The sequence below is a fragment of the Dermacentor silvarum genome, chromosome 1 (genome assembly GCF_013339745.2).
Source record: "Dermacentor silvarum isolate Dsil-2018 chromosome 1, BIME_Dsil_1.4, whole genome shotgun sequence".
Lineage (NCBI taxonomy): Eukaryota > Metazoa > Arthropoda > Arachnida > Ixodida > Ixodidae > Dermacentor > Dermacentor silvarum.
This window is the reverse complement of record NC_051154.1, coordinates 224,443,670-224,468,643: the sequence shown is the minus strand read 5'-3', so window position 1 is coordinate 224,468,643 and position 24,974 is coordinate 224,443,670. Positions and strand designations below refer to the sequence as shown.

The window sequence follows — 24,974 nt, the reverse complement described above, 5'->3', positions numbered from 1 at the left end:
GCATAAGTTTCTTGGAATTATTTTAGATTCCAAGCTGACATTTATTCCTGATATTAAGTATCTGAGGGCAAAATGCCTGAAGACAATGAACCTTTTAAAGCTTCTGTCGTGTGCTACTTGGGGTAGTGATCGAAAGTGTCTGCTTAACTTGTATAAAAGTCTTGTCCGCTCACGCCTCGATTACGGAGCTATAATTTATAATTCCGCTACGCCAAGTGCATTAAAAATACTAGACCCCGTTCACCATCTGGGTATCCGCCTCGCGACTGGTGCTTTCCGAACAAAGTCCGATCCAGAGCCTCTATGTAGAGTCGAATCAGTGGTCACTCCATCTGGAGCGTTCATATAGCAGTTTCACATATTTTCTGAGCATACGCGCGAACACTGAACATCCTTCTTATTCAACTATAAATGACATGACCGCTGCCACACTCTTCCATAATCGACCGGCAGCGAGAAAGCCCTTCTCCTTGTGTGTGAGGAACCTCAATGAGGAAATGGGTGTTCCAGTTCTTGAACATTGTCCTATGGCTCCAGGGAAATTGTTACCACCGTGGCAGTGGCAACTCATAGATTGCGATACATCGTTTGTAGAGGTCACGAAACACGCACCAGAGGCACACATTAAAATGCATTTCCTAGAGCTTCAATGCAAGTACTTGTGCACAGCAGGGGCGTAGCCAGGGGGGGAGGGGTTCAACCTCCCCCCCCCGAAATTTTTCCGCCCCCCCCCCCACTTACCCGCCCTTTGTTTTCGTCGCTTCGCGCTGACATAATTCATGAAAACGGTGCTACTATCACAATTTCATTCCTGGGCGCGTCCGTTGGGTTGGTAATTTACAGCGAATCATGTCTGCATGTGGAAAAAACTGTCACGGTGTTTGTCAAGGCTTTGACACTCTGTGAAGTTTTGGGTGAGAATGTGGCGGCCGCATTCTGAAGCAACAAATGTGCAACAAATGAAGCAACAAATGCGGCAGCCGCATTTTAGATGATGGCGAAAACGCTCGAGGCCCGTTTACTTAGATTTAGGTGCACGTTAAAGACCCTAGGTGGTCGAAATCTCCGGTATACATTTCCGCCGCTTCCCTTCAGGTGCCGGTTAGGCCGCGCTCGCGCAGGATCCTAGGCTACGTTCACACTTGGTCTAGAAGCTGTAGGAAGCGGCAAAATCTTGCAAAAATCCGCCCGCCTAGGCGGCAAAACAGGCAGAAAAACGGGCTGCGAGCCAAATCAGTCTCGGGCCGATTTTTTCGCCATGGCGAAGCGGAAACGCGGCGGAAAGTCGTTCTGCTTCACTGGAAGCTACACTAGCATGTAAACAACCGGTCGTAAAATTGAACATGGCACCAGAAGTGTAGGCTGTAATGCTGATCGACGCGATCAAGAACCAGCCCTTGCTCTACGACAAGAGTGGCACTAAAACGTACTGTCAGCAATACTCGCGATAGTATTCAACGTCGCGCGACCGGAGGTGCGGCAACGAAGCCTTGGCGTGACCCAACTTCTCGCGCTTTTGCAAAGCCAGGCGAACCCACCACCGCCGTTTTCGAGGTGTCCACGTCTTCTGTTTACTCATTGTCCATTTCTAGAAAACAAGTAGGTAGAAGTATAAAAGCCATTTCTTCTTCCACTTCCACGGCAGACAATAGTTAGGCAGATTCCTCGTTGGCGCTCCACAATTCTCCTCGCACGTGTACGGTATGTTGCAGAAGTCGCGGGGTGCTTTTCTCGTCGCGACGATAGATTGGGAGCGTAGGTCTCACGTAGGACGCGTAGGCTTTGGCGAGCCCCAACACAAGGATCAGCCCGGGTTTTAGCTGTGGTGTTCCCGTTGCTCCTTTGGTGTCCTGGAGGCGCCGACAATACGAAATGATGAAATGTTATTACAACTTGTAAATAAAAGCTATTAAAGAAATATTCTCACGTCTAGGCACCAACCTGTGACTCAGCGCTACCGCGCCCGTGTGCGGGGAATTACGGAACGCCAACGAGGAATTTACCGAAGGTCGCAGATGACACGCGAAGTTGCGTAAAATGATCACTTTTGATGACGGTACGTGGGTCAAAGAATGAACATACCGCTCGACATAATGCGATAATGAGCGCCACCACGCCAACAAACGTACGCAGACGAGATGGATCCGGACGAAAACGGCAGCGGCGGCCGCGGCGGTAGCAAAACAAATGTGAACAACTTGGACAGGCGCGGAAAAAATTTTCCGGCCGCTTTGGCCTTTCCGCCCGCTTGCCGCTTCCCAAGTGTGAACGTAGGCTAAGTCTGCGCGAGAAACGTCTCTTGTTTGCGATTGCGCCCCTACGGAAGGCTGGTAATTACTGTTGTGTTGTTGAATCACAAACCAGCAATTACGGAAGGCTGGTAGTTGCTGTTTCAGTTGTGGAATCCCAAACCAGCAATGTACACACGTAGGGGTTGATGACAGCAGTGAAATTCCACCGACTCGCAATAGAATGCACGAAACAGACAGCCGACAAGCATGAATTACTGCTGTGTGCAGTACAGCGTAAGTAAACTCTTGTTGCAGGCGCTGACAGTTCTCGTCGGAGTTCACGCGTCCTGAGAAATTGATTATGTGCATTATGTACTGAACAATACCGGAGTTCATTCCTGCATCACTAGTACACCAATCAGTCGAGATTCTGTGAGCTACACAGCCGCTTCCTGTTTTCACCGGCGTAAGTGAAGCAGAAATGAGTTGCACGCACTACTTAAAATGCGTACACATGCCATATTTATGCTGTGCGGTGAAATATTCTGTACAATTCTGAATCTGTTGACGTAAAGGCAAATGACGGCTGCACGCTCGCACACAGCGGAAGACACAGCGGCCCATGCACTTGCCGCAGGCAATGCAACCCTCTCGTATGAGGGAGCAGGGCGACGAAAGCTTCGAAAAAAAAAAAAGCCTTGCGCGTTTTTGCGCGTATTTAAGTTTTCTAGCGCAAAGACGCAGCGAACAAGCTATTGCTATGGGAGTAGGTATAGCCTGGTCACACGTGCATTTTCACGCGTATAGCCGTCCTTTACTTGTGAAACGCACTTCTCTCCGACGAGGACGACGCCATCTACGCTTAACGGAAATTAACAATGAATGATGTCTTCTCCGATCGCACGGGTCGTCTCAATGATGCGTTTTCGAAGACTGGTCCATTCAGTGGCGCGATGAGAGACCGTTGCTCCAAACGCCCACTGTACCTGTCGTACTTACTGTATTTACTGAGCTTACTTTACTTTTTACTTAATTTCTTCACAAGCACACGCACACGCGAGGGAGGGGGGGGGGGGGGGGGAGTCCCATGTCTTTGATATACATGTAGGGAGTCTGCTTGAACTACCGACATTTATTATCGATCACGTGACCTAGAGGAAAGCAGAAGCTTGTTCCCCCCCCCCCCCCCCCCGGTCGGGCCGGTGAACCCCCCCCCCCCCCCCGAAAAAAATTTCTGGCTACGCCCCTGGTGCACAGAGTCTGTGTTTCTAGGTCACATGCCGGCATGTCGTATGCAGCCGTCGGCCCATCCTTCTCGGAATCCGGTGTACTGCACCCGGAAACGAGTATCTTTACGGCTGAGGCCCATGCACTATTGTCGGCCGTGAACCATATATAAGGAAATCAAAACTTCAAAAGGCAATTATATTTACAGACTCCCTAAGTGTCGTGAAAGCCCTGATGTCATTCTGCAAACACAAAAATCCTATAGTAACTGAGCTCTATTCCATCCTATGCAGAGCGTATATATCAAACTGGCATGTCATTATATGCTGGCTGCTGGGCCATAGAGGCATTGAGGGTAATGTACGAACAGACCAAATGGCCACATCAGCTATATCGCACGCTACTAATCATACAGTTGATGTTCCTGCAACAGATCTGAAGCCTTTTTTTGCGAAGGAAACTGCGAGGCCACTGGAAGCGCTTCTGGGACGCTGAAACAAATAATAAGCTTCATTTGATAAAACCACAGTTAGGTTTCTGGCCCCCCGTAACGAAAACACGACGAACTGATGTCTTGTTCTGTCGTCTCGGAATAGGACATACATATGGCACCCACAATTTTTTGCTGACTGGTGATGAACCACCAACCTATGGTAGATGTGGCGAGAGGCTGACCATCCTCCATCTCCTCGTGGAGTGTCGGGAAGCCGAAACAGAGAGAAAGAAATATTTTCCACAAGCGTACCGATATCATGTCCCTCTTCATCCCATTATGTTTCTTCGTGAAGAACCGCTTTTTAATGCCAAAGCAGTCGTAGATTTCTTGAACGATGGGGTGCTACATGTTATTAGCCCAATAAGTTCGTAGTGCATCGTCTCTCCAGAGGATGCCGCTGTGATAGTAGTTTTTTATAGCACATGCCTCCAGGCCCTTGTGGTTCAAGGGCTCTGTTTAGGCAGTAGTGCTTCTTGCCAATTTTTATATCCTACATATTTTGTATATGATATCATTCTTTAGCAATGCATTTTTTACGTTTATAGTACACGTCACTAGTCATTGTCATTATCTGACTACTTGTTGATTTTACGCACTTTACAGCAACTATTTTTAGGCCCCTTTACATCCCCATCACATCTACTTCTCAGAATTCATCACTTCACTGCGAACTAACAAACACTGACAAGGCGCCCTTTGGCCATACCTGGCCCTTGCGCCACTAAACCACACCCATTCATTCATTCAGTGTGCTACCACTCTTGAAGTAGCGGAAGCATGAAAGAGCACATCATTTCAAAGTCAACACGCTATGTTGGTTTGATTGAGAAAGACCTTCAGATAGTTCTGTGAGGCAAGCATTAATTGCTGTATGTATGATACAGCATGCAGTTTATGGTTGTTTTGTGAAGGAGATCAGAAATACGTGTTCTCACAAAAGAACAAATTTGGCGGCAAAATATGCTTTTCTGGGCTTTACTCTGAACACCATGTTCAGTTATAAATAGGCCAGAGAATTAAAATGCCAGCAACGTTTGTGATGAAAATAGCATGGTGCCGAGCTAATAACAACAGCCAGAAATAACTCGCAAAGGAAGAGGAACCAGGTTTGCTTTTAGCTTGCATGAAGCTCCTAAACATTATGCAAAGAAAAAATTTGCTAAGAACAAGATCGCGGGATCACGTCCCGGCTGCGTCGGCCGCATTTTGATAGGGGCGAAATGCAAGAACCCCTATGTCCCATGCGTTGGTGGATTTCCTGGTGCTCAAAATTAATCCAAATCTAGAGTCTCCCACTTCGGCGTGCCTCATAATCAATTCGTGGTTTTGGCACGTAAAGCCCCAGAATTCAAGTCAATTCAACTCAAACCAAAATTTTCATAAAAAGGCGTACAAGTGACGCTGTTTAAATTGTGAAGCTACCAATTTGTCAGTCAATGATGACGTCATCAAATTTTAGAGATACTTGTGCCAGCTGTAGCTGTAAAGAATACACTCCATCATTTAAAGCAATATTTCAAGTGTTTTGAATGGTTCCAATATTCTTAGGTAATTTTCTGCAGTGCAAATATTTGTCTTTGGCTCATAAAATTGCAACCAAGCATTTCTTTAAAAAAAACTAGTTTTGCTTCGACCCAAACAAACGCTGTCTAAATTTTCGCTAGCAAAATAAAGATTCATGCAGTAAAGGGTTAACATCTTCTTTGAACAACTTCTGAGATCCATTATAGACCTCAAAAGGCCACAGTGGCAGGCTTAGCTTTTTGGTGGTTTAGATTACAGCGGAATCTTGTTGATATATGGTTCTGCGCGATATGTTTTTCAGGGTACTTTGTTTCTTCTTTTTTTCTTTTCCCGACCAACGTTACCATAGGAGCAATGTGTTTTCATACGGCTATTGTGATCGTATTTTCACCTCAAATTGGATAAATATGACTGCAGAAACGGGCTTTTACTGGCATTTCTAGAACTCATAGCTTTATATTCTAGTGTACTAGCTTAATAATATTTGAACGACGTGTTAAGACACACTGGAGTAAAAACGCTTGCTGTGGCACACTGTGATTCATGCAGTAAAGGGTTAACATCTTCTTCGAACAACTTCTGAGATCCATTATAGACCTCAAAAGGCCACAGTGGCAGGCTTAGCTTTTTGGTGGTGGTTTTTGGTGGTTTTGTAACGGTGCTGCGGCAGTGCGGCCACACTGACTGGCAGTGTGCCGCTGCTCAATTGAGTGAGGAAACATTGGCTTCTTTTTTCTAGAATAACTTTCTTACGGACATTGAAAAGAAGAAAGAACTGCGCAAACTGATGAGCTATTTAAACGTTACTGAATAAAAGAGCGTTTGCTGTGGTTTGTGTGGCGTCGAGTGATGCAAAACAGGTTATGCGGAGCAGCATCACTAAACGCCACACGAACCTTTGCTATTGAGTTTGTCACCGAGTACACCTATTTTCATACTTTTTGGAGCTTGCTTTGGATAATACGATTTTCGGATGATGTGTTTTATTTTCCGGTTCCTGTGAAGATTGTATCAAGAAGATTTACATCACAAATTTTTTGCCAGGACTGTGGTGTCATGAAATCAATTGGCAAATTGAGACTAAAGCTTTGTAAAAGTAAATGTAGAGAATTGAGGACCCTTCCTGCAGTGCACAGAAAGTAATTCTCTTTGAGGATGGGGAATTGTAATGTATACATTATTTGATGGTATTATTCCAGGATGTAGAGAAAAGACGGAGTTCTCACTTTATTATTTATTGTAAGAAGGAACACAAGCCTCACACATTTGGGTGGTTGCCTTATGTTACCTAAGATTACCACAGCTAATGCTAATGCCACAAAACTTGATTTGACATCTATGCAAGTAGTCTCTGTGCTGTTTCAAAACTAGTGACAACTGCGTTACAAAATCATGTTGTTCAATGCATTGTCCCTGTTGAACGTTGTAGTATACTGAAGGTTTATCTTGCGGCTTTTTAATACTCTAAAATTTATTTTTTTCACATTCTGTAATGAGATTCTGCCAGTCCTCGCATGATAAAGAAATAGCTTGCATTTAGCTTTGTAGGCAAGCTGCCAACATTATCCCAGAGCTGTTTGTTAAAAGTATGACTACTTTTGCGCTTGTTCACAGGGCAGTTCTTGCTAAAGTGCTCGGAGTCCAGCGAGCAAGTGGCATGTGTGAAGGCTGAAGCAGCTGGATCGATTAAAACTGCTGGTGCGACGAGAACTGAAGGAGCACCTGAAGATACTGGCACAGCCCGGCCAACCGACACAGCCCGGGCAACTGAAACAGCCCAGGAGACAGAAAGTGGAGGACCAACCAGTACTGTCTGGGACAAGTATGGCATTGGAGCATATAAAAATGCAGAGATAGCCAAAGATGCAGAAACAACTGAAAGCACTAATTCTGATGAACTGGAACAAATAATTATAAAAGCAATGACCTCTCCAATGCCTACAATAGGGCATGTCAACAGCCCCCCACTTTTCATGTCCAAAAACCAATATCCACAGGTGGACAACCTGCAAGTAGGGAAACATTATGTTGTGTATGTGTCACAAATATATAATGTACACCACTTCTACATCCAAAGGAAAGACACCAATGCCTTGGTTCGTCTGGAAGCACTCATGAACAAGGTGTATTCGGTGAGTTTAAAATTTATCTGTTCTTTTAAGGGAGAGGGCTCCTATCTTAATACATGGAGATGGAGAAATTTTTTCTCGGAAAACACTGCACTGATTTTGATGAGGCTTGTTGCGCTCTAAAAGAAAGTAAAAATCTAGTCTGTAGGAAGCAGATTTTTTTATTTAGACCGTCCATATTTTAATAAAAAATAGTTGAAAATTGTTAAATAGAGAAGAAAGTTGGTAATCAAGTTCACAACTGTTTAAACGGCGCCTAGTAATACATCTAAAGGGGACAAAATTAGTGTTATATACCGATTTTGATGGTATAGTCCGAAACGCCCTTCTCTGGAGTGGTCGAGCAGCCAGCTGCAGACTGCAACATTGTCCTCTACAACTTTTTTTGTTTTCTGCTTGTGATATGCAGCTGGTGATTTTTGTGGTTGATGAAGAGAAGCCATTTTTTATTACACAAGAGATTGCACACATTAAATGCTTCAGAAAGCTAGAATTAAGTTTAAATAAATAAAAGAGCACAGAAAACAGCACTAGCACTCACTAACGATTTCTGGAAGTGAAAGGGCAGTTCAAAATCTTCACAAGTGCGAAGACAAACACCACCATGGGTGGTCAAAAGAAAAAAAAAACTTAGCTTGTTCTTTATTAGAACCAAGGACCTTGTCAGTTTAACCTTTCCAGCAACCTATTTTTACCCTTTCTCAAGATGACAGATGCGTCGCAGATGAAATTGCCACCCTTCAGCGTGATGAAAAAGGTTTCCAAAAGTTAATGTGCCAACGGTGTCCCTGCTTCTACCATTATCTTTATTTGATCAAATCATGGCACGCACTTGCAGCTTTTAAAGTGCGCAGGCAGATGTGTGTATTCCTTGTTTTTTTTTAATGACGTGATGTGTTATTGGGCCAGGTCATCAACGTACCTACCAGCCTGCCCTACGACATACCCTCCACAATACAGAGGTACAGTTAAGGGAACAGGGTAGGCCCTATACCTCCCATGTATTTTAGCCTATGCATGTGGCCCTTTTTCTCGGGATCTGCTAGGCTTAGAGGATTCATGTTGGTATCATTGTATTCAGCTATCTGTAGTTATCGTGACCTAACTAGAAATATTGTTATGTATAGTTTAGTTCTTTTTTGCTTTTGTTTTAGTGGACCCTTCCAATTTTCCAGGCAAAATGGTCAATAAACAGCTTGTCAGACAAAATTGCCTGCATTATTTTCCATAATACTAGTTCAGTAGACTCTCCCTTGGTAGTGGGGAAAATACTTCTATCTTTTGTGGTTCCAGAGAAAAAGGGTTAAACGACGCAAAAATTGATGTTTTGAGATAATTGGCCTTGAAGTGATACCGGCAGCGTCTTAAGAATGTGGCTAAAATTGGAAAGCTAAGCAGCTTTTTGCTGTTGCCAAACGAGTAATAACTATTCCGTTAAACATAAAGGAAGCCTGTGTTTTTCTTTCGGATTTTTTTTAATCACAGGAGAGATACAGATCACTTATATGTGTAAAAGGGGGCATGGCCGGAGACTGCCTAGGTTTTAGAAAAGGTAATTTTCCGTGTAAATAAATTGTGCACACTAAATGACACAGTCAGCAATGTTCAGTAAACACTGTGGAATCCAAATCCAGTGATTCCACTCCTGTGCCAACTGCGCCAAAGTTCGCCAAATGAGATTTACTGCGCCATCCTGATACAATCGACGAAAATTGCGCCCAACTACGCCAAACAGTCTCGGATTTGACGGCAGCGTCTATCGCCGACAATTGTTCCACCGGGGAATTAAAATGTTCAACGTGATGATAGGGCAAGCCTTAGTTGCAACCTTAATTGCAAACAGGAGACGAAATAGCACTAGCGCGTGTGTCCCGATTAAAGTCACTGGAACCTGTGACTTTAGTCTCGCCACAGCGCCACGCACGGCGCTGACGCGGCGTCTGCCTTGCAAGGTGGCTCGACGGCAAAGTGCGGTTTCTGCTGAGGCTCGTGGCTTCAAGGTCAATTGACGATTTACCCGCCGTGGTTGCTCAGTGGCTATGCATGGTGTTGGGCTGCTGAGCACGAGGTCGCGGGATCGAATCCCGGCCACGGCGGCCGCATTTCGATGGAGGCGAAATGCGAAAACACCCGTGTACTTAGATTTACGTGCACGTTAAAGAACCCCAGGTGGTCCAAATTTCCGGAGTCCCCCACTACGGCGTGCCTCATAATCAGAACTGGTTTTGGCACGTAAAACCCCATAATTTTTTTTTCAATTGACGATTTATCGGTGGACGTTATGTACTCCGTAAACGCAGCTAGTAGCTTGTTTGATGCGCAGCATGACATGTGATTTGTGGGGTCTCACACATGCTCTTGGGACAAAGGAACGACAACACAGTAGTGTAAACAATCAAAAGGGCATTTATTGCACCTTTATTACACTAATACACACTAGCCGAATTACAACCAATAGAACATTCACATGGGCGCGCGACAAATCAAGGAAGTCCGACTCACCGTGACCCGATAGCGAGCGAATACGTTCGCCCCATGCTATGACGCCATCGCCTAGTCGTTCACGTGTACAGTCACGCGAACGGTGGCGCGCTCGAACGATCCGTGTTCGTCCATACCGGCGTCGTGCTCTTAGCCTCGCGCGACGGTCGCGCGAAGCGGGCCGGCGCACGCGCGAAAAGCGTTCGCGCGTGTTGGCCGCCGATCCCAAGCCAAAGAGAAAGCGCCCTCGACCTTTCGCTCCCAAGTCACCCCGCCGTTCGGTGGCGTTAGCATCGCGACACTCGCAACGCGCCGCAACCACTACGACCACCGCCAGCACTTAGCCACGCGGTGAAGCCGGACCGCAGGAGACATGCGGGGAAAACAACATCAGGGGACGCGTGAGAGTCGCGCATCCCCACAGATTATAATATCTGCATGCCGCCAATGTGTCCCATCATTTCTCTTTCTGGATATTTCCGAATGGCATCTGGGAAAACTAGCAATATTTTAAACAATAAATTTGTATGTGTGTCGCATGCACATAAGAGCATTTTTTTTTCTCCACGAGATCTGCAATGGATGGAAACGTTTACCAAACTTCTCGTAAGAATGTACAAATTATTCAGGTATTTGAATGTAAATTGCAACTCTCTTTTTCGAAATACTTCAGGATATGGAAAATCAGCTGCTTCAAGCTGCTCCCAAATGCCAAATTGCCTGCTCCAACGTGCTCCAAAATGAAATTTCTGATGCTCCAAAAATTGCTCCAAATCACAAGTCCAAAGTAGCATCACCGCGAATCTCTAAGGAAGAAAAAAATTAATTTTTTGCGAAGTTTGCCATACCATGTTTCCTTATACCTCGATATAACAAAGTATTTATTTTTCATAACTTCTTGTCCATAGAACATCATGTACGTCAAATAATATTTTAATATAACGATATTTCACTGCCGCCGCAGGGAATACTGAGACAATAGAGAGTTTTAGTAGTGTGGCATGGCGATATGTACGCAGCATGCAAGCTGTTTGTAGAACGTGCTTTGCGGAGCTTTGTGCGTGTCACGACGGGCTTTTAGTACATGGGAGTACCCATATACATACATATGTATACATATACATATACATACAAACAATATAAAAAAATGTTTGCCTGGTAGATGCAGATATGCCTTCTTCCGAGTTTATTCTACTATACAGTGGAACCTCGTTTACATGATTCTGCTTAATACATTTTTCGGGATAAGATTTTTTTTCTTTTCCCGAAAATACGATTTGGTTGGATGATACGATTTTCGAATGATACGCTTTATTTTCCGGTTCCCATTAAGATCGTATCAACAAGGTTCCTCTGTACATGGATTTGCTTTGTTGTTCGTAAATAAGCTGTATTGCACGGTTTTGCATTACATGCAGCTCTTGCTTCGCACACGGAACAAGATACACAAGTCAGACGGGAAAATGCAGATTGTAAAGTGTATACTTAAAACATTTTTATGTAAACTGCTTATCAGTGCCTCTGTAAATGAAAAATTTGAAAATAAGTTGGAACACAGTTTGTCTACATATTCGTGAAACTTGCGGCAAATTAAAAGTAATTAGTGTCGCAGCAGCCAATTAGAAAAAAAACGGGAACGTTGTCAAAGTTAGCATAAAAAGCATCCTTCACATGCAAAGATACTCCTAATGAAGGAAGTAAGTGGCGAGCTAGAATTTGTAAAACTAGCTGCAAACAGAAAGACTCGTCGGAATACCTCTCACCAACTGTGTTTTCTTTCAGCTCCTTATCGTGTTTTCCCTCATTGAAAATAAGCTTCATATCAGACTAGAATTCTAGCACATGTGACTAGAAGCACATGTAATTAGAAGTGAATGTGATACTCGGCCTCTTATGTGCAGCTATGCAATTCATGTAACAGACGTACACTTCAGTTATGCCTGACAGGTTTATTGATGCTTTCATGAAAATATTGGTGCCTAAGAAACATTGCTAAGTTACAGTGGAATCTCGATGATACGATCATGGCTAATACGAATTTCCGGATGATACGAATTTTCCTGTGGTTCCGACCGAGCCCCATTACTTTGCAATGTGCTAGAGAACGGTTGTTACGAATAGATTGTCGACCCGCGTTGGTTGATACGAATAACCGCCGCCCCACCGACGGCCGCCAAAGAGAACAGCGCACAGTCACGTGCTTTCTCCCTTTCTCTTTTGGTGCGGAGGCTGCGAACGCAGCGCCGGACAGCGCGGAGGCCGCGACTGGGTGCGCAGAGTTTGAAGCGGTGGCGCTTTTGTTGCTTTTGTGCTTTTCCTCCTTTTCTCCATACCATCCGGCCGATGGCACGGCTGCTGTGCTTCGAGCCGCGTTCTTTGTGTTTGCGCCATTTTGCCTTGTCGCAGCGAGCTATGTCTACCGAGATACGATCTCGGCTGATTCGTGCGGCCATATGCCGAGGCGCGGGAGCCTCCGTTGGCGCGTCTTCCGTCGACTGTGTTATCGGTGCCGATGGCACAGGGTGATTGCCGGTTTCTCTGCTGGAGTCGCACGGTGCAAGATAGTGCGGCACGTACACGGTGCAAGGCAGCGTGGCACGTTCAGTCGGGTGTTCCTCCGCTTCTCCCGCTAATCGCCGTATTTTTTCTTCCCGTAGGTGGCTTGCACTTCCGTATTCCGAAGGCGTGCGTCGTCCAAAATTTATTCTCCAATGAGCGACGATCCATCACTAACCTGGGAGCTCTCAGTAATCCGAATTTGCGTGTCAAGTGAAGACGCCGGCATGGTTTACTAAGCAGACAACTGCGGTTGCCATCTTGCCTCTGCCACAGCAGCAACCAATGGAGAGACGCCTTTCAGCACGGCAGCCAATCGGAGGCCCGCTTTCATCGGAGGGCCCGTGTGACTACCTTCGCAGACCCATGCTTCTTTTGTGTTTGTGCGTCGAAATTTTGAGCTTTCGAACGATACCAAGCTGGCGGCACTCGGTGGAGGGAAATACGATATGTCTCTGTGAACTGCGGTGATTTTGCGCGATTTAAAGCTGTTTTCTTGCCCTGCGCACTGATGAATTAATATTTTTTTGGCCGCTTTTAGTGCGTTTTCAGCCAAGCCATTTTGATGCAGCGTAGATTAGGCGTTGCAGATACCGAAACACGTGGTTTTCAAAAATCGATTTTTCTCGCGATTTTCGCGATCTGATCCCCACGTCCCCTTAATTTAGCTATTTTTAATTGTGTTTCAATGGTGCGAATTTCAGCTAATACGAATATTTTTCGTGATCCCGTGAGATTCGTATCATCGAGATTCCACTGTATATAGGTTTGACACCAAGGAAGGATTTCCAAGTAATTTCTCATCGAATGAAGGACAGTTGTCAACTTAAGGCCCTACACCCTCTCCAGGGTACAGAAGCTAGCAGTTTGCTCATACTGTCAATTAGTGTATCCACAACACCCTGTGTTGGAACCTCTTCCTCACGTCACCTTTCCACCCTCAAACATACTTTCCCAATTGCAGTCTTCTCGCCCCTCCTCTGTACTTCAGTCATGCTTAGTTTGCTGTTGGGCTCTGCAGCATCAATTGAGCACTCAGCATACACAAATATACATTCAGGAGAGCAATTTTTGACCGAGATGAGGGAACTTGAGTCTCAAATGTTTGTTCGGCATTATTTGCATCTGTATTGTACATTGGTGAGGCCATTTGTGTCAACGCCACACATATTACGGGCTTCGTTTTGCACAGAACTTGGTCGCCTTCATTTCGGCATGGAAAATACCTGGTCACAAATAAATGGTTCTTTCCACTTCTTTAGCAGCGAGTACTTCGGAGAGTCCAGAAACTTAGTAGAAAAGTCATACGGGAAAATTGGCCGAGCACGGGTGTTCTCAACAACCTCACTGTCAATCTTTCTCTAGAATGCATGCTGTACAATTTGAGCCTCAAAGTGATGTTCATAGATGACACTTCCTTTGTCAATGGATTCCCCCCCCCCCCCTTCAATGTCTTCGCGGGAATCATACTCGTCTGCAGCATGAAAAATTGACAGGGCTTTTTCACCTGAACGGCAGCCACAGTTGCTACCCAGTGCGAAGCAGGTCTTGAATTGCTTCTTCCCCCACCTTTCTGTCAATTGATTGGAATTCTGCTGTATCACAGTAGTTCCTTTTAGCTGCACAAGAAATGCACAACAAAACAAAATACTGCAGGCTTCATTCACAGCCGGTGAGATGATTAACTCGCTGAACACAGGAATGTGCGTATGGGACAGCGAATGTGTTGTAGCATGCCTGCTGAGGACAGTGTCATGTCGCGGCGTCATCGCAGAAGCGGCCCCCTCGCCTTTGTTCATTCGTGCCTCGGACGGCACACTTCCCAGTATTTTAGTACACTAAAGCCTATGCTATAGCTGGATCCCTAGTAGCCGCTATTTTACTAAAACGAAAAGTCTCATGCTGTCACGCACAAACAAGAGCTAAGAGAGCAGCATGCCGAGGCCCCCATGTACGTGTGCAAGAATCCCAAAATTTCATCATGCAAATACCTTTCAACCTGTGCTTGTTTGTGGCAGTGAAAATTGCTGCTCGTTGATAAGCTATCGAAGTCTTTCGGCAGTGTTGATGTGGAAGGAGCCTTTTCAGTAGCTTTCATTGTTAAAGACATGTCTGGGTTCTTTGGTGTTGAAATATTTCTTGCTTCTTCTAAAGCGAGGTTTTTAATCCAGTTTGACATCGAAGCATCCTGGTGGTATTCAACTAATTTAGAACAAGGGTCTAAAAACATTGCCAATTAAGCTCGTTGCTTGCCAAATTTTTAGTTTAGAAAGCATGTTTTTAGTCACTTAGCAGACACAGATGTTTCCACCTGGCAGCTGGTGTTGTACAGATGCATGAAGAAGCAGCACTGTGTTGTTACTTGAGCTCATAGTGTCGGGTAGCCATAAGCACCAGCAGGGACCCCGTTACAGTGCCCCTTCTTATTTTTGACATCCTTCACTGTAAGGGCAAGTATGCTTCACCGCAGTATGCGTTATATGCTTTGCCGCATAACACCGCTGTACTGCGGCAAAGCTGACTTAAAGAACTGACAACAGCAATTTTTGAGGATCCGCATATTTCGAATAGTAAGTGTCCTTCGAATCGAATAGTTGAAGTTGAAGCTAAAGCATCCTCTGTTTTAATTGAGTTGGAAGTCTTCATCAATGATGTTGTATTGCACACCTGCCCATCAACGTTCTTCAGAATTGTCGATTGACGTGGGAGCGCGTTTGTGACAAACTGGCTTTGTAGAAAATTTAGGTCTATGATTGGGGAAAATGTCTCGTATTATCAGTGCCCTTCGATATGCACCCTTGCTGTTCTGGACTTTTTGACTTCATGCTTTCTGACTAGATTGTTTAGTCCAATTTGTAAATACAGTATTTGGCAACTGATACATATTAAGTATGTTACTCAGCACCACCATGATTAATACCCAATCAGACAGGCAAATTTATTGACACTTCAAGCTATTGCACTTTTTCTTGCTAGTGTCACTTTGGTGGCACAGTGCTAGACGGCAAAACGGTGTCATTTGAGATTGGTGACAATGACGATCTATGAAGTCATAGGGCTTATGATTTTTAGCATTTTGAGGTTTAGGAACGGTTACTGTTTTATAACAGAAAGAAGTGCTTCTTTACAACAGCCTGTGCAATAAAAATAGAAGTACTTTAATCTCAAAACACGTTTATTAATTTCAAACCAATACAGGCAAGCAGCGTATTCAAAATGCAGTCAAAATGGCAAACTCTGTGTCTTAGAATTAGTGTCGACTCTGCATTGAGTATTTGTTTATTTATTTTTGAAGAACTGCTATCAAGGCTGCACACTTCAGCACAATGAAGTGAGTTTGTCAAACACATTTGTAAGCAAGTGCACTACACAGCAAGTGTCGCTAAACATTTTCTTGTGATAGCCTGCGAATGACACTAACGGCGAAGTGCACTCACACAAAGTGACACTAAATTTCCTGTCAGATGGGCATGTGAGACTGTATGGCTGTTATGAACATGTATGAAAACAAGTGTTTCATGCACATTGCGTTGAATGTTCTTTCTTGATGACACCATTCTTCAGCACGATGACACCACTTTGCAGAGTGATGACAGTAATTTTTCGAGTGGCACCATGGTGTTGGCACTAGATTAATTGGGTTATTATACTCTGGGGGGATGTCGTAGTTGTCGTCCAACGGGTACTTAAAGCGCGTTGCATCTTATTTGTTGTCGTCATCCATGGCCTCCGGCGGGGGTATCTGTGGGTCCCCCAACAATACAAAAGGCAGAGCAGGCGGCTGCAGGTTGCCTTGCTTGCTCCGCAGACGCTCGCTCTGCCACAGAGTGAACCTCACACCTGGCAGTGCCCAACCACGCACACAGTCTCGGAGAGATAATCATTGCTGCCACCTGTTGCAACGGTGGCGCAGTGGTTGGCGCACTCAGCTACGGAGCGGTAGCAGTGGTGGTGGGGCAGAGTATTGAATCCTCACCGTGGCCACTTTTATTTTTCGTTAGGTGAAGGTGATGTAATTTGTGTGCCGCTTTTCTGCCACGGCTTTCTGCCATGCTTCCTGATGACATCAGGGTCAAATTTTGCCAATTTCCTGTGTAATGGATGCAATTTAACGTTAACCTTTTGACTGCCACTCCCGAGTATACTCGTTTTGTCTTTTCAGCGCATTACCTGCCTCTGAAGGAACAACTCTTGCAAATGTGGACATCGCGTACCTGTTGTACCATCTATATAGAGGTCGTACAAACACCTAAAACTTGTAGTTAAATTTGTAATAGCAGGTGGAGCAAACGTCTCGGTTTCCTGTCGCCCAGTCCCAACAGGACAGCCATGGCAAAACATTGTGGCAAGTCTGTCTGCACTTGATAGACGAACGGATTTGTAAGCTATTGATGAATTCGGTGTCGGAAGAAAGCGACGATGAAGAAACAGTTGCACAAAATGTCCACTAAACTACCAGTAGTCCAAGGGTGAGAGGCACAATTCAGGCTCAGAAATTTGATGTTGTGGCCCATTTCTATTCTCTACCAGAAGGCAGGGATAGCTAAGTATGTTTGATGCTGAACTGGAGCATATAGCTCAAGGCTGTAAAGTTGTAGGCATCATCTATTGGGCCATTAGTAGGAACCGCTGAAGTGACCTTTTTATTTTTCCTCCAAAGTTGTAACTGGCGTGTTTTTGCATCCTGTTAAAGTTTATTGGTGTCCTTGCCAGACTTGCTAGATTGGTGTCCTTGACAGAATAAGACTTCGTTAACTCTTTTGTCCCCTTGTCAGGTGTACAACGGACCCCAATCCTATGACTACTTCGTTGATGAGAAGCTGGTGTATGTGGGGATGCCTTGTGCAGCATCATATACCTACAATGAAAGCAATTCCGATTGGCACCGAGCATAGGTGGTTTCCCTTGACCCTGACCGCAGCACTTGCCAGGTAAGGGCTCTTCATTCAGTAGCCTTAAAAGAAAAAGCCAGGATGCCTAGGTAGAAAATTAAAATTTGTCTTGTATGAGATCTAGTGTGGATTTAGGATGTCATTAAAAATCTAAGTCATTAAAAATCTAAACTCAGTGGGCTGTTTATATTGTCTGTGGATGGGCTTTTTTGTCTTTTTGCACTCTAGTTTCTGAATATAAAGCTAACCTTGCCTATGCCCTATTTCCCCCCCCCCCCTGCCCATTTTTTTCTTCTTGGGTGGTGGTGGGAGTGTGAAGGTACACTGGTGCTATCACGCTCAATATGAGCTTCAATATGCAACTACTTTGCCACACACTTTCGCATTGTAGCTCATACAAGCACGATAATGCACATGTACTAGTAACACAAAATTGCACCATATCACTGCAAAAGCACTATTGCATATAGTTCAGAAACGGTAGTGTGCAGAAAGATAGAATGAAAATTATGACTACTCGCAGGCTGTGATGTTTCACTGATACTGAAATTTCTGTCACACCGGAACTGTTGCAGCCAGTTCAAGCTGTCTACAGCTGAGTTCTGCCATGCATATCTCACACTCATTGGTATGCGTCGGAAGAAGTACATTTAGTGATCAGGAAAGAACAAGACCTGCCACAGTGGCCGAGTGGCTATAGCATTGTGCTGCTAAGCATGAGGCTGCAGGTTCCATTTTTGGCTGCCATGGCCACATTCTGCTAAGAGTGGAATGAAGAAATGCTTGTGTACTGTGATTTAGGTTTACAAGAACTCTAGGTGACTCAAATTAATCTGGACCCCTCTTCTGCAACATCTCTCATAACCTCCGAGTTGCTTTGGGATGTAAACTCCAATTTTAATACAGCATAGACCACTTATAGCATTAGTTGCCGGAGTGGCAAATTTCCGCATTATAAGCGAGGTGCTACACATTTTTCAAAGGCTGTGCACATGTGAAACATGTAGACCAAGCAGCCGCGTGTCTCTTGGAATCGAAGCATACGACGGGACATTATGCCCGTACTTTCATTCGCGAGGTGATTCCTCCACTTCCCTAGTGCCTTACAGCCACTACGAAGCATTTCGTTGACTCTGCACCAAACCTCAACATTGGCCCACAGATTCCCACCACCACCCATGAAGAAAAAAAATGGGCAGAGGAGAAAATAGGGCATAGGCAAGGTTAGCTTAATATCACGTTTAATTTAGAAACTAGCGTGCAAAAAGATAAAACCATCCCATTGAGTGTAAATGGCGCTGTTAAGGCCTAGCCGGTGGTGGTGTAGTGCGGCATGCTGTCACGGGAAGCTCGTTCTTGATATATGTTTTTACTTGTAAACGAATACACGGAGATCTTCCGCGAGAGGATGCGCACAGGCTGCACTGACGGCAGCACGCGGGAGGAAGCGGGGTTTGTGGGTTATCAGCTGGCAACTACCACGAGCGCGTATCACTAAAGTTTGTATGTGTGCATACTGGTCTCATGTAAAGTGTTTCAAGCTGAGGAATTTGGGGAACACAGATTAATCTGACAGAGTTGCGGAGTCAAGATTGCACATGCAATATTTGCACTTCAACATGACATGCACCGTGACGAGGGAACACGAAACACACTCACGGTTTAGGGTTCTACAGCTGTGGCATCTGCCTGAGACATGAGGTATAACATAGCTGCTGAACCATGGCCACTGCCATGTTTCTGGCTACAAGTTTGCATGTGCTTTAGTATCATATAAATCAATTTTGTATTTTTAAGTTCTTTTAACATTGAAGAGTATGTTAGCAAAATATTACTTATATTGGTGTTCAAGAAGACGAGCAAACCACCATCACTCACCAGTTGTTGCCGAATTCTAGAATGTATTAATGGCGCAACCATACTATTTTAATTTCATTAAAATCAGGCCAGGGGCGGTATTCTGTAAGAGTCTACCTAGTGGACTGTCCATTTCGGCGACCGCTGATTCGCTGCTGCTTGACGCGGAGGAAGGAGACTGGCTGGCACCTTCCTGCACGTCAAGCAGCAGCGAATCAATGGTCGCCGAAATGGCGAAACGGATAGTCCACTAGGTAGACTCTTACAGAATACCGTCCCAGCACTCAAAAGTTAACTCTCATGCACTGTTCCCCCTTTAAAACTGAATTTCTGTAGGTGAGGTTAGCATTTAAATAGAAAAACAAAAATTACATGAATCATGGCATGCATACTCTTTTATCCCAGGTCAGCCAACCTTCCCTAATTCTTTACTCATAATAAGCCCTCTTCTAGCTTGCCTGTGGGAGGAGTGTTCGCGTGTGTTAATAGTCTCTAAAGCCCATAATTATGACAAACGCCAACCAGCGTTGAGTTGTAGGGAGTTTGGTGTATGTCAGTGTCACTGTTAACACTCTCCTTTAAGCGACTTGTACAAACTGCCTTTAGGTTCTCAAGGCAAAGCTGTGGTCTTCATGCAGGTGCTTTTTGTCGACTATGGCACACTGATAGTGCTTCCAAGAACAGAGTTACGCTTTTTGAGGTAAGTTTTCAAATTACAGGGGCAGCTGACAAAGTCGGAAAAGCACAGTAAATCATTGTTTGTGCAATATGGCAGCCAGAAATTTTATTAGCAAATGAATGCACATACAGTCTTTGTCAAAATTATCTGGGCTATGTTGACTGGTTATGGCATTCTGCTTGCTGAGCATGAGCTTGCAGGTTCCACTCCCAGCCACAGCAGCCAGATATCGTTGGTGGCGAAGTTGGGAACATTCATGGGCTTGAGGTTTTAAATTTAGGTTGTGAGGATGGAGGTGCGTGCCCCGGAGCCTTTGTGCGGGCATTCACCTGTTCTGTTGTTCCTAAATGTTCTGGAGGTAACCCTAGGCCCTTGAGCGTCAACGGCGCCAAAGGATCGGCGTGCCTCGTTAGAGTGTGCCTGGACAGGAAAACTCTCAAGAGTTACTGCGCTTGTGAAAGGGCCAGTAACATAGCTGTACAATCTTGAATACAGAACCACTTATTCCAGCTGCAATGGCTGTACAAATGTTATAATGGAATGTCAGAGGCCTTATTCATAATCTAAATGATGTAAAAGCGTGGTTGCTCAGTGGTTATGGGGTGAGGCTGCTGAGCACGAGGTCGCGGGATCGAATTCCGGCCACAGCAGCTGCATTTCGAAGGGGCCGAAATGCAGAAAACACCCGTTTACTTAGATTTAGGTGTATGTTTAAAGAACCCCAGGTGGTATAAATTAAAGCAGAGGCCCCCACTATGGCGTGCCTCATAATCAGATGGTGGTATTGGCATGTAAAACCCCATAATTTAATTTAGATGATGTAAAAGAACTCTATCTGAATTCCAACCAAAAGTGTTCTGTATTCAGGAAACCAGGAAACACACTCAAGACCCTGCCACACAAATTTTCTAAAACAGTTTGTAGTATTTCGGAAAGACCGCGATAACTGTCTTGCTCCCTCAGGTGGAGTGGCTATAATTACACACAAATCAGTTGCTTGTCAACATCTAAATATTCAGGCATGAGTTGAAAGTGTAGCAATCTGTGCCATACTCTTTAGCTAGTTGGTAACGATTTGCTCTTTGTACATCCCTCCTAATCATCATCTAGCCAGGGTTGAGTTTGAGAACCTAATAGACCAATCTAAAGAACCCTTCATAATACTCGGAGACCTGAACGCCCACAATCCGCTTTGGGGCGACCCACGTTATGACTCTAGAGGACGGCTCATAGAAAATTTTCTTATTTTAACAGGTGCATGTCTTTTTAAACACATTTTATAACTCAGCACACCACACATTTTCTTCAGTTGATCTTACCATAGGTTCCTCATCACTACTACCATATTAAGAATGCAATGTAGTAAAACATCCTTAACAAAGTGACCATTTTCTACTAATTTTGACCACTACAGATGCGCTCGATCTTCTTGTCTACCCAAAAAAAGGGGAAATTTAGTACTGCCAATTGGAATGAGTTTAGAGAACTCTCTGTTCTCTCATGTGATTCAATCATACACTTAGAAATTGAGGAAATGAATGCATTTCTCACGGAACACATATTAAACGCGACCCAAGAGTCCAACATGTAAACAGGATGCACTCAAGTTAATACCAAGCCGTGGTGGAACCGCGAGTGTGAAATAGCTAAAAAGAGGCAAAATAAAGCGTGGGGTAAGCTTTCGTGTTAACCCAACACAGAAAATCTAATCGCTTTCAAGTGAGTAAAGACTAGTGGAAGGCACATCCGGCGTGAAGCCAAGAGAGAAAGCTGGAGAAACTATCTATATCACACATAACCTCATATGAAGATAAAAAGAAGGTCTATGCGAGGGTGTGAGAGCTTAAGGGCCAAGCTTTTAGCCCATTCCCATTGGTAAATAATCTTGGCGACACACTAGAACAAGCTGGTACACTAGGTGAGCATTTTGAAAGCATTTTTAGTTCACTTTACTATACGAAAGAATTTCTAGTGCACAAAAAACAGGCTGAACGCAGACCACTTCTTTCCCATAAACGAAGTCAAGAGGGCTATAACAGCACTATAACAATACACGAACTAAACGTCGCTCTAAACATTTGCCGAAGTTAAGCTCCGGGTAAGGACTAGATTAGTTGCGACCACGGAGTAAGATAAATAGGAGCGCCGACTCCGCCGCCGCGCAACGCATTCGCTCGGGACAAACCGTGTAACACTAAATTAGTCATCGCGTAGCACCATCTGACGAGGCGCGTGGAAAACATTCAACAGCTTGCTTCCATGTGCGCATGCGCTGAGTGGCGAAGGCTGGTGACGACGGCAGCGCGGAACCGGCAGGGCGGCACGCGTAGAGCTTGTCGTCTGCTAGAAACGTGGGCCCTCGTCCGCGTCAATGTGACAGCAATCAAGCACAAAAAATATATGCGCACAAATAATAAAAACGCAAATAAACACGCGGTAGTGCTTTTATGCACTTATGCAAAACATTTTTACATGTCTTTAGAGGAAACAGACGATAAATCATGCCATACAAAAAGACACAACAGAAGTACTTGTTTTTCACTCAACGTCTGCGCGGAAGCGAAGGTGCGAAATTTTCATCTTCCTCGCTTTGTTTACCATGTCTGCAATATGTTTATTCATGTGTGAGGGAACAAGGTATCTTGATACTTGTGCGTGAAGAGACTGAGCAACAGGACAGTGTTTTGTTCCCGGCTGTAAATCTGGGTATGGCAAAGGACGCGAGAAGCTTTCGCTGTTCACCGCGCCATCTGATCTTCAACTACTGCACCAGTAGCGTCAAAAAACTCCTGAAAGTAAGCAGCGCTTATAGCAATGGACAAAATATGTGCACGACACTTCGAGAAGCAGCTTATTTTTGATAGTTACTTCAGCAAAGACAAAGGAGATGACCTACTAGATGTAAAGAAAGTGCCTCGACTTCGAAGCGGAGCAGTTCCTTCAATTTTTTTAGGGAAGCCTGGCATAGCTCAATGATGCTGAATGCCAGGCGAAACCAGAAGACGCCAATACGGAAGGACGGGAGGAGCTCAATTTAAATTTGTCTACAACTACACACAGTGCAGGTGCCTTTCCTTGTCCAGAGACATGCCGTAATGTAGAGAGAGAGAAAGGGAAAGAAAGACAAGGAGGTTAGCCAGTGTAAATACCGGCTGGCTACCCTGTAAATTCTCAGCCTTGCCTTCGAGATGATTCCCCCAGTTATGCAGACACATAATCAGAGCTTCTCTTGTGAAATAATAAGCAGGAAACACTGGCAGGAATTCCGCATTATTATGTTTTAATGAAAATGCGGCAATTTTGCTCGCAAGAGAACCGGGCGACACGAAAAGCACCGCGAGAAACAAAGAAGCAAGCGAAGCATCATAAAAAGAGTGATAAACGTTAGCTTTGCATTAAAGGCTTCTTTTCGCTGTCGTCTGTCATTGCTTGAGACCACCCAAACTGCCATTATATCGCCTTACCATTTGCTATAGTTTTTCTTTCCGTCTTAGTTTCTGTAATTTGTTTATTTTCTGTTCCTGTGCCTTGTAAAGTTCCATGCAGGCCACCTGACAAATGCCCTGCATAAAGTAAACTAAATAAAGTAAATGCATGACTTGTTTCTCCTGCTAATTAACGTCACTCCATGAACCGCAAGAGCTATGTGCGCTACAGGCGTCGGGGCGTGCGCGGAGCAGGCGACAAAACGGATAGGCAAGCAGACGCCGCGAGAGTGTTTCCTGCGCCTTTGCTCCTTCGGTTTGTTGGGCCCGCCTCTCCGCTGCAGAGTTTTTCCTCATTCGTATGCGCCATCTGGCGAACACGCTGTGAAACAGGAACCGGCGTTTCAGAATGTGTCCCTTCCAGACGAGCGGAGTCGGCGCTCCTGTCTTATCTTACTCCGTGGTTGCGACACACTAAATAAACTGCCGAAAGAGACACTTAAGTGTTTGCTGGGCCTTTTTAATAAAATTTGTGGTGCTGCCTGTTTCCCAACAGTTGGCAAGAGGCAATCGTTAAAATAAAAAAAATTAATTATGGGGTTTTACATGCCAAAACCATGATCTGATTATGAGGCATGCCGTAGAGGGGACTCTGGAAATTTGGACCGCCTGGGGTTCTTTAACGTGCACCTAAATCAACGCACACAGGTGTTTTCGCATTTTTCCCCTATCAAAATGTGGCTGCCGTGGCTGGGATTCGATCCCGCGACCTCGTGCTCAGCAGCCCAACACCATAGCCACTGAGCAACCACGGCGAGTAAGAGGCAATCGTTATACCGATCCTCAAACAAGGCAAAGATCCCTTTATGGTTGCAAATTATTGTCCGATAGCTTTAACAAGTTGCTTATGCAAACTGTTTAAAAAATTGTGAATCGCCGCATCATACACTTTTTGGAATACAGTGGAAAACTAGATACACTCCAAGCCAGTTTCTGTGCCGGTAGATCTACAACCAACAACATGGTCCTTCTCGAATCGTACATACGCGACGCCTTTGTCCATAATTAGTACTGCCTTTCTGTATTCTTTGATCTCAAAAAGGCATACGACACAGCATGGCGGTATGACATGGTGCAAGATTTGACCGCATATGGGATAAGCAGAAGCATGCTCCATGTCATACAGAGCTACCTCTCCGACCGAAAGTTCCGAGTGAGCATAGGAAACAGACATTCTCGAACCTTTGTGCACGAAAATGGTGTTCCCCGGGGAGGTGTACTTAGTTGTATGCTGTTTATTGTGAAAATGAATTCTCTTCGAACTTCTGTACCGCCAACAATCGCCTATTCGGTCTATGTAGATGATCTGCAAGTGAGCGTTAAATCTTGCAAGATGTGAGCACCAAGTGCAGCTTAGTGTAAAAAGACTATCGAAATGTGCAAATGAGAATGGTTTTCGCTTTAATACAGAAAAAAC

The 24,974-nt window shown here is 44.7% G+C and overlaps 1 protein-coding gene across 1 annotated transcript in view; it reads left to right on the top strand.

Annotated features, from left to right (window-relative positions):
* LOC125942081 (uncharacterized) overlaps positions 1 to 24,974 on the top strand; it is a 79,077-nt gene that overhangs the window by 26,005 nt on the left and 28,098 nt on the right. Inside the window, exons 2-4 of the mRNA XM_049660005.1 lie at positions 7,093 to 7,610; positions 17,420 to 17,575; positions 20,032 to 20,093. Of these exons, the coding sequence (XP_049515962.1) occupies positions 7,093 to 7,610; positions 17,420 to 17,539 (638 nt within the window). The 3' untranslated portion in view covers positions 17,540 to 17,575; positions 20,032 to 20,093. The remainder of the gene's footprint in view (positions 1 to 7,092; positions 7,611 to 17,419; positions 17,576 to 20,031; positions 20,094 to 24,974) is intronic.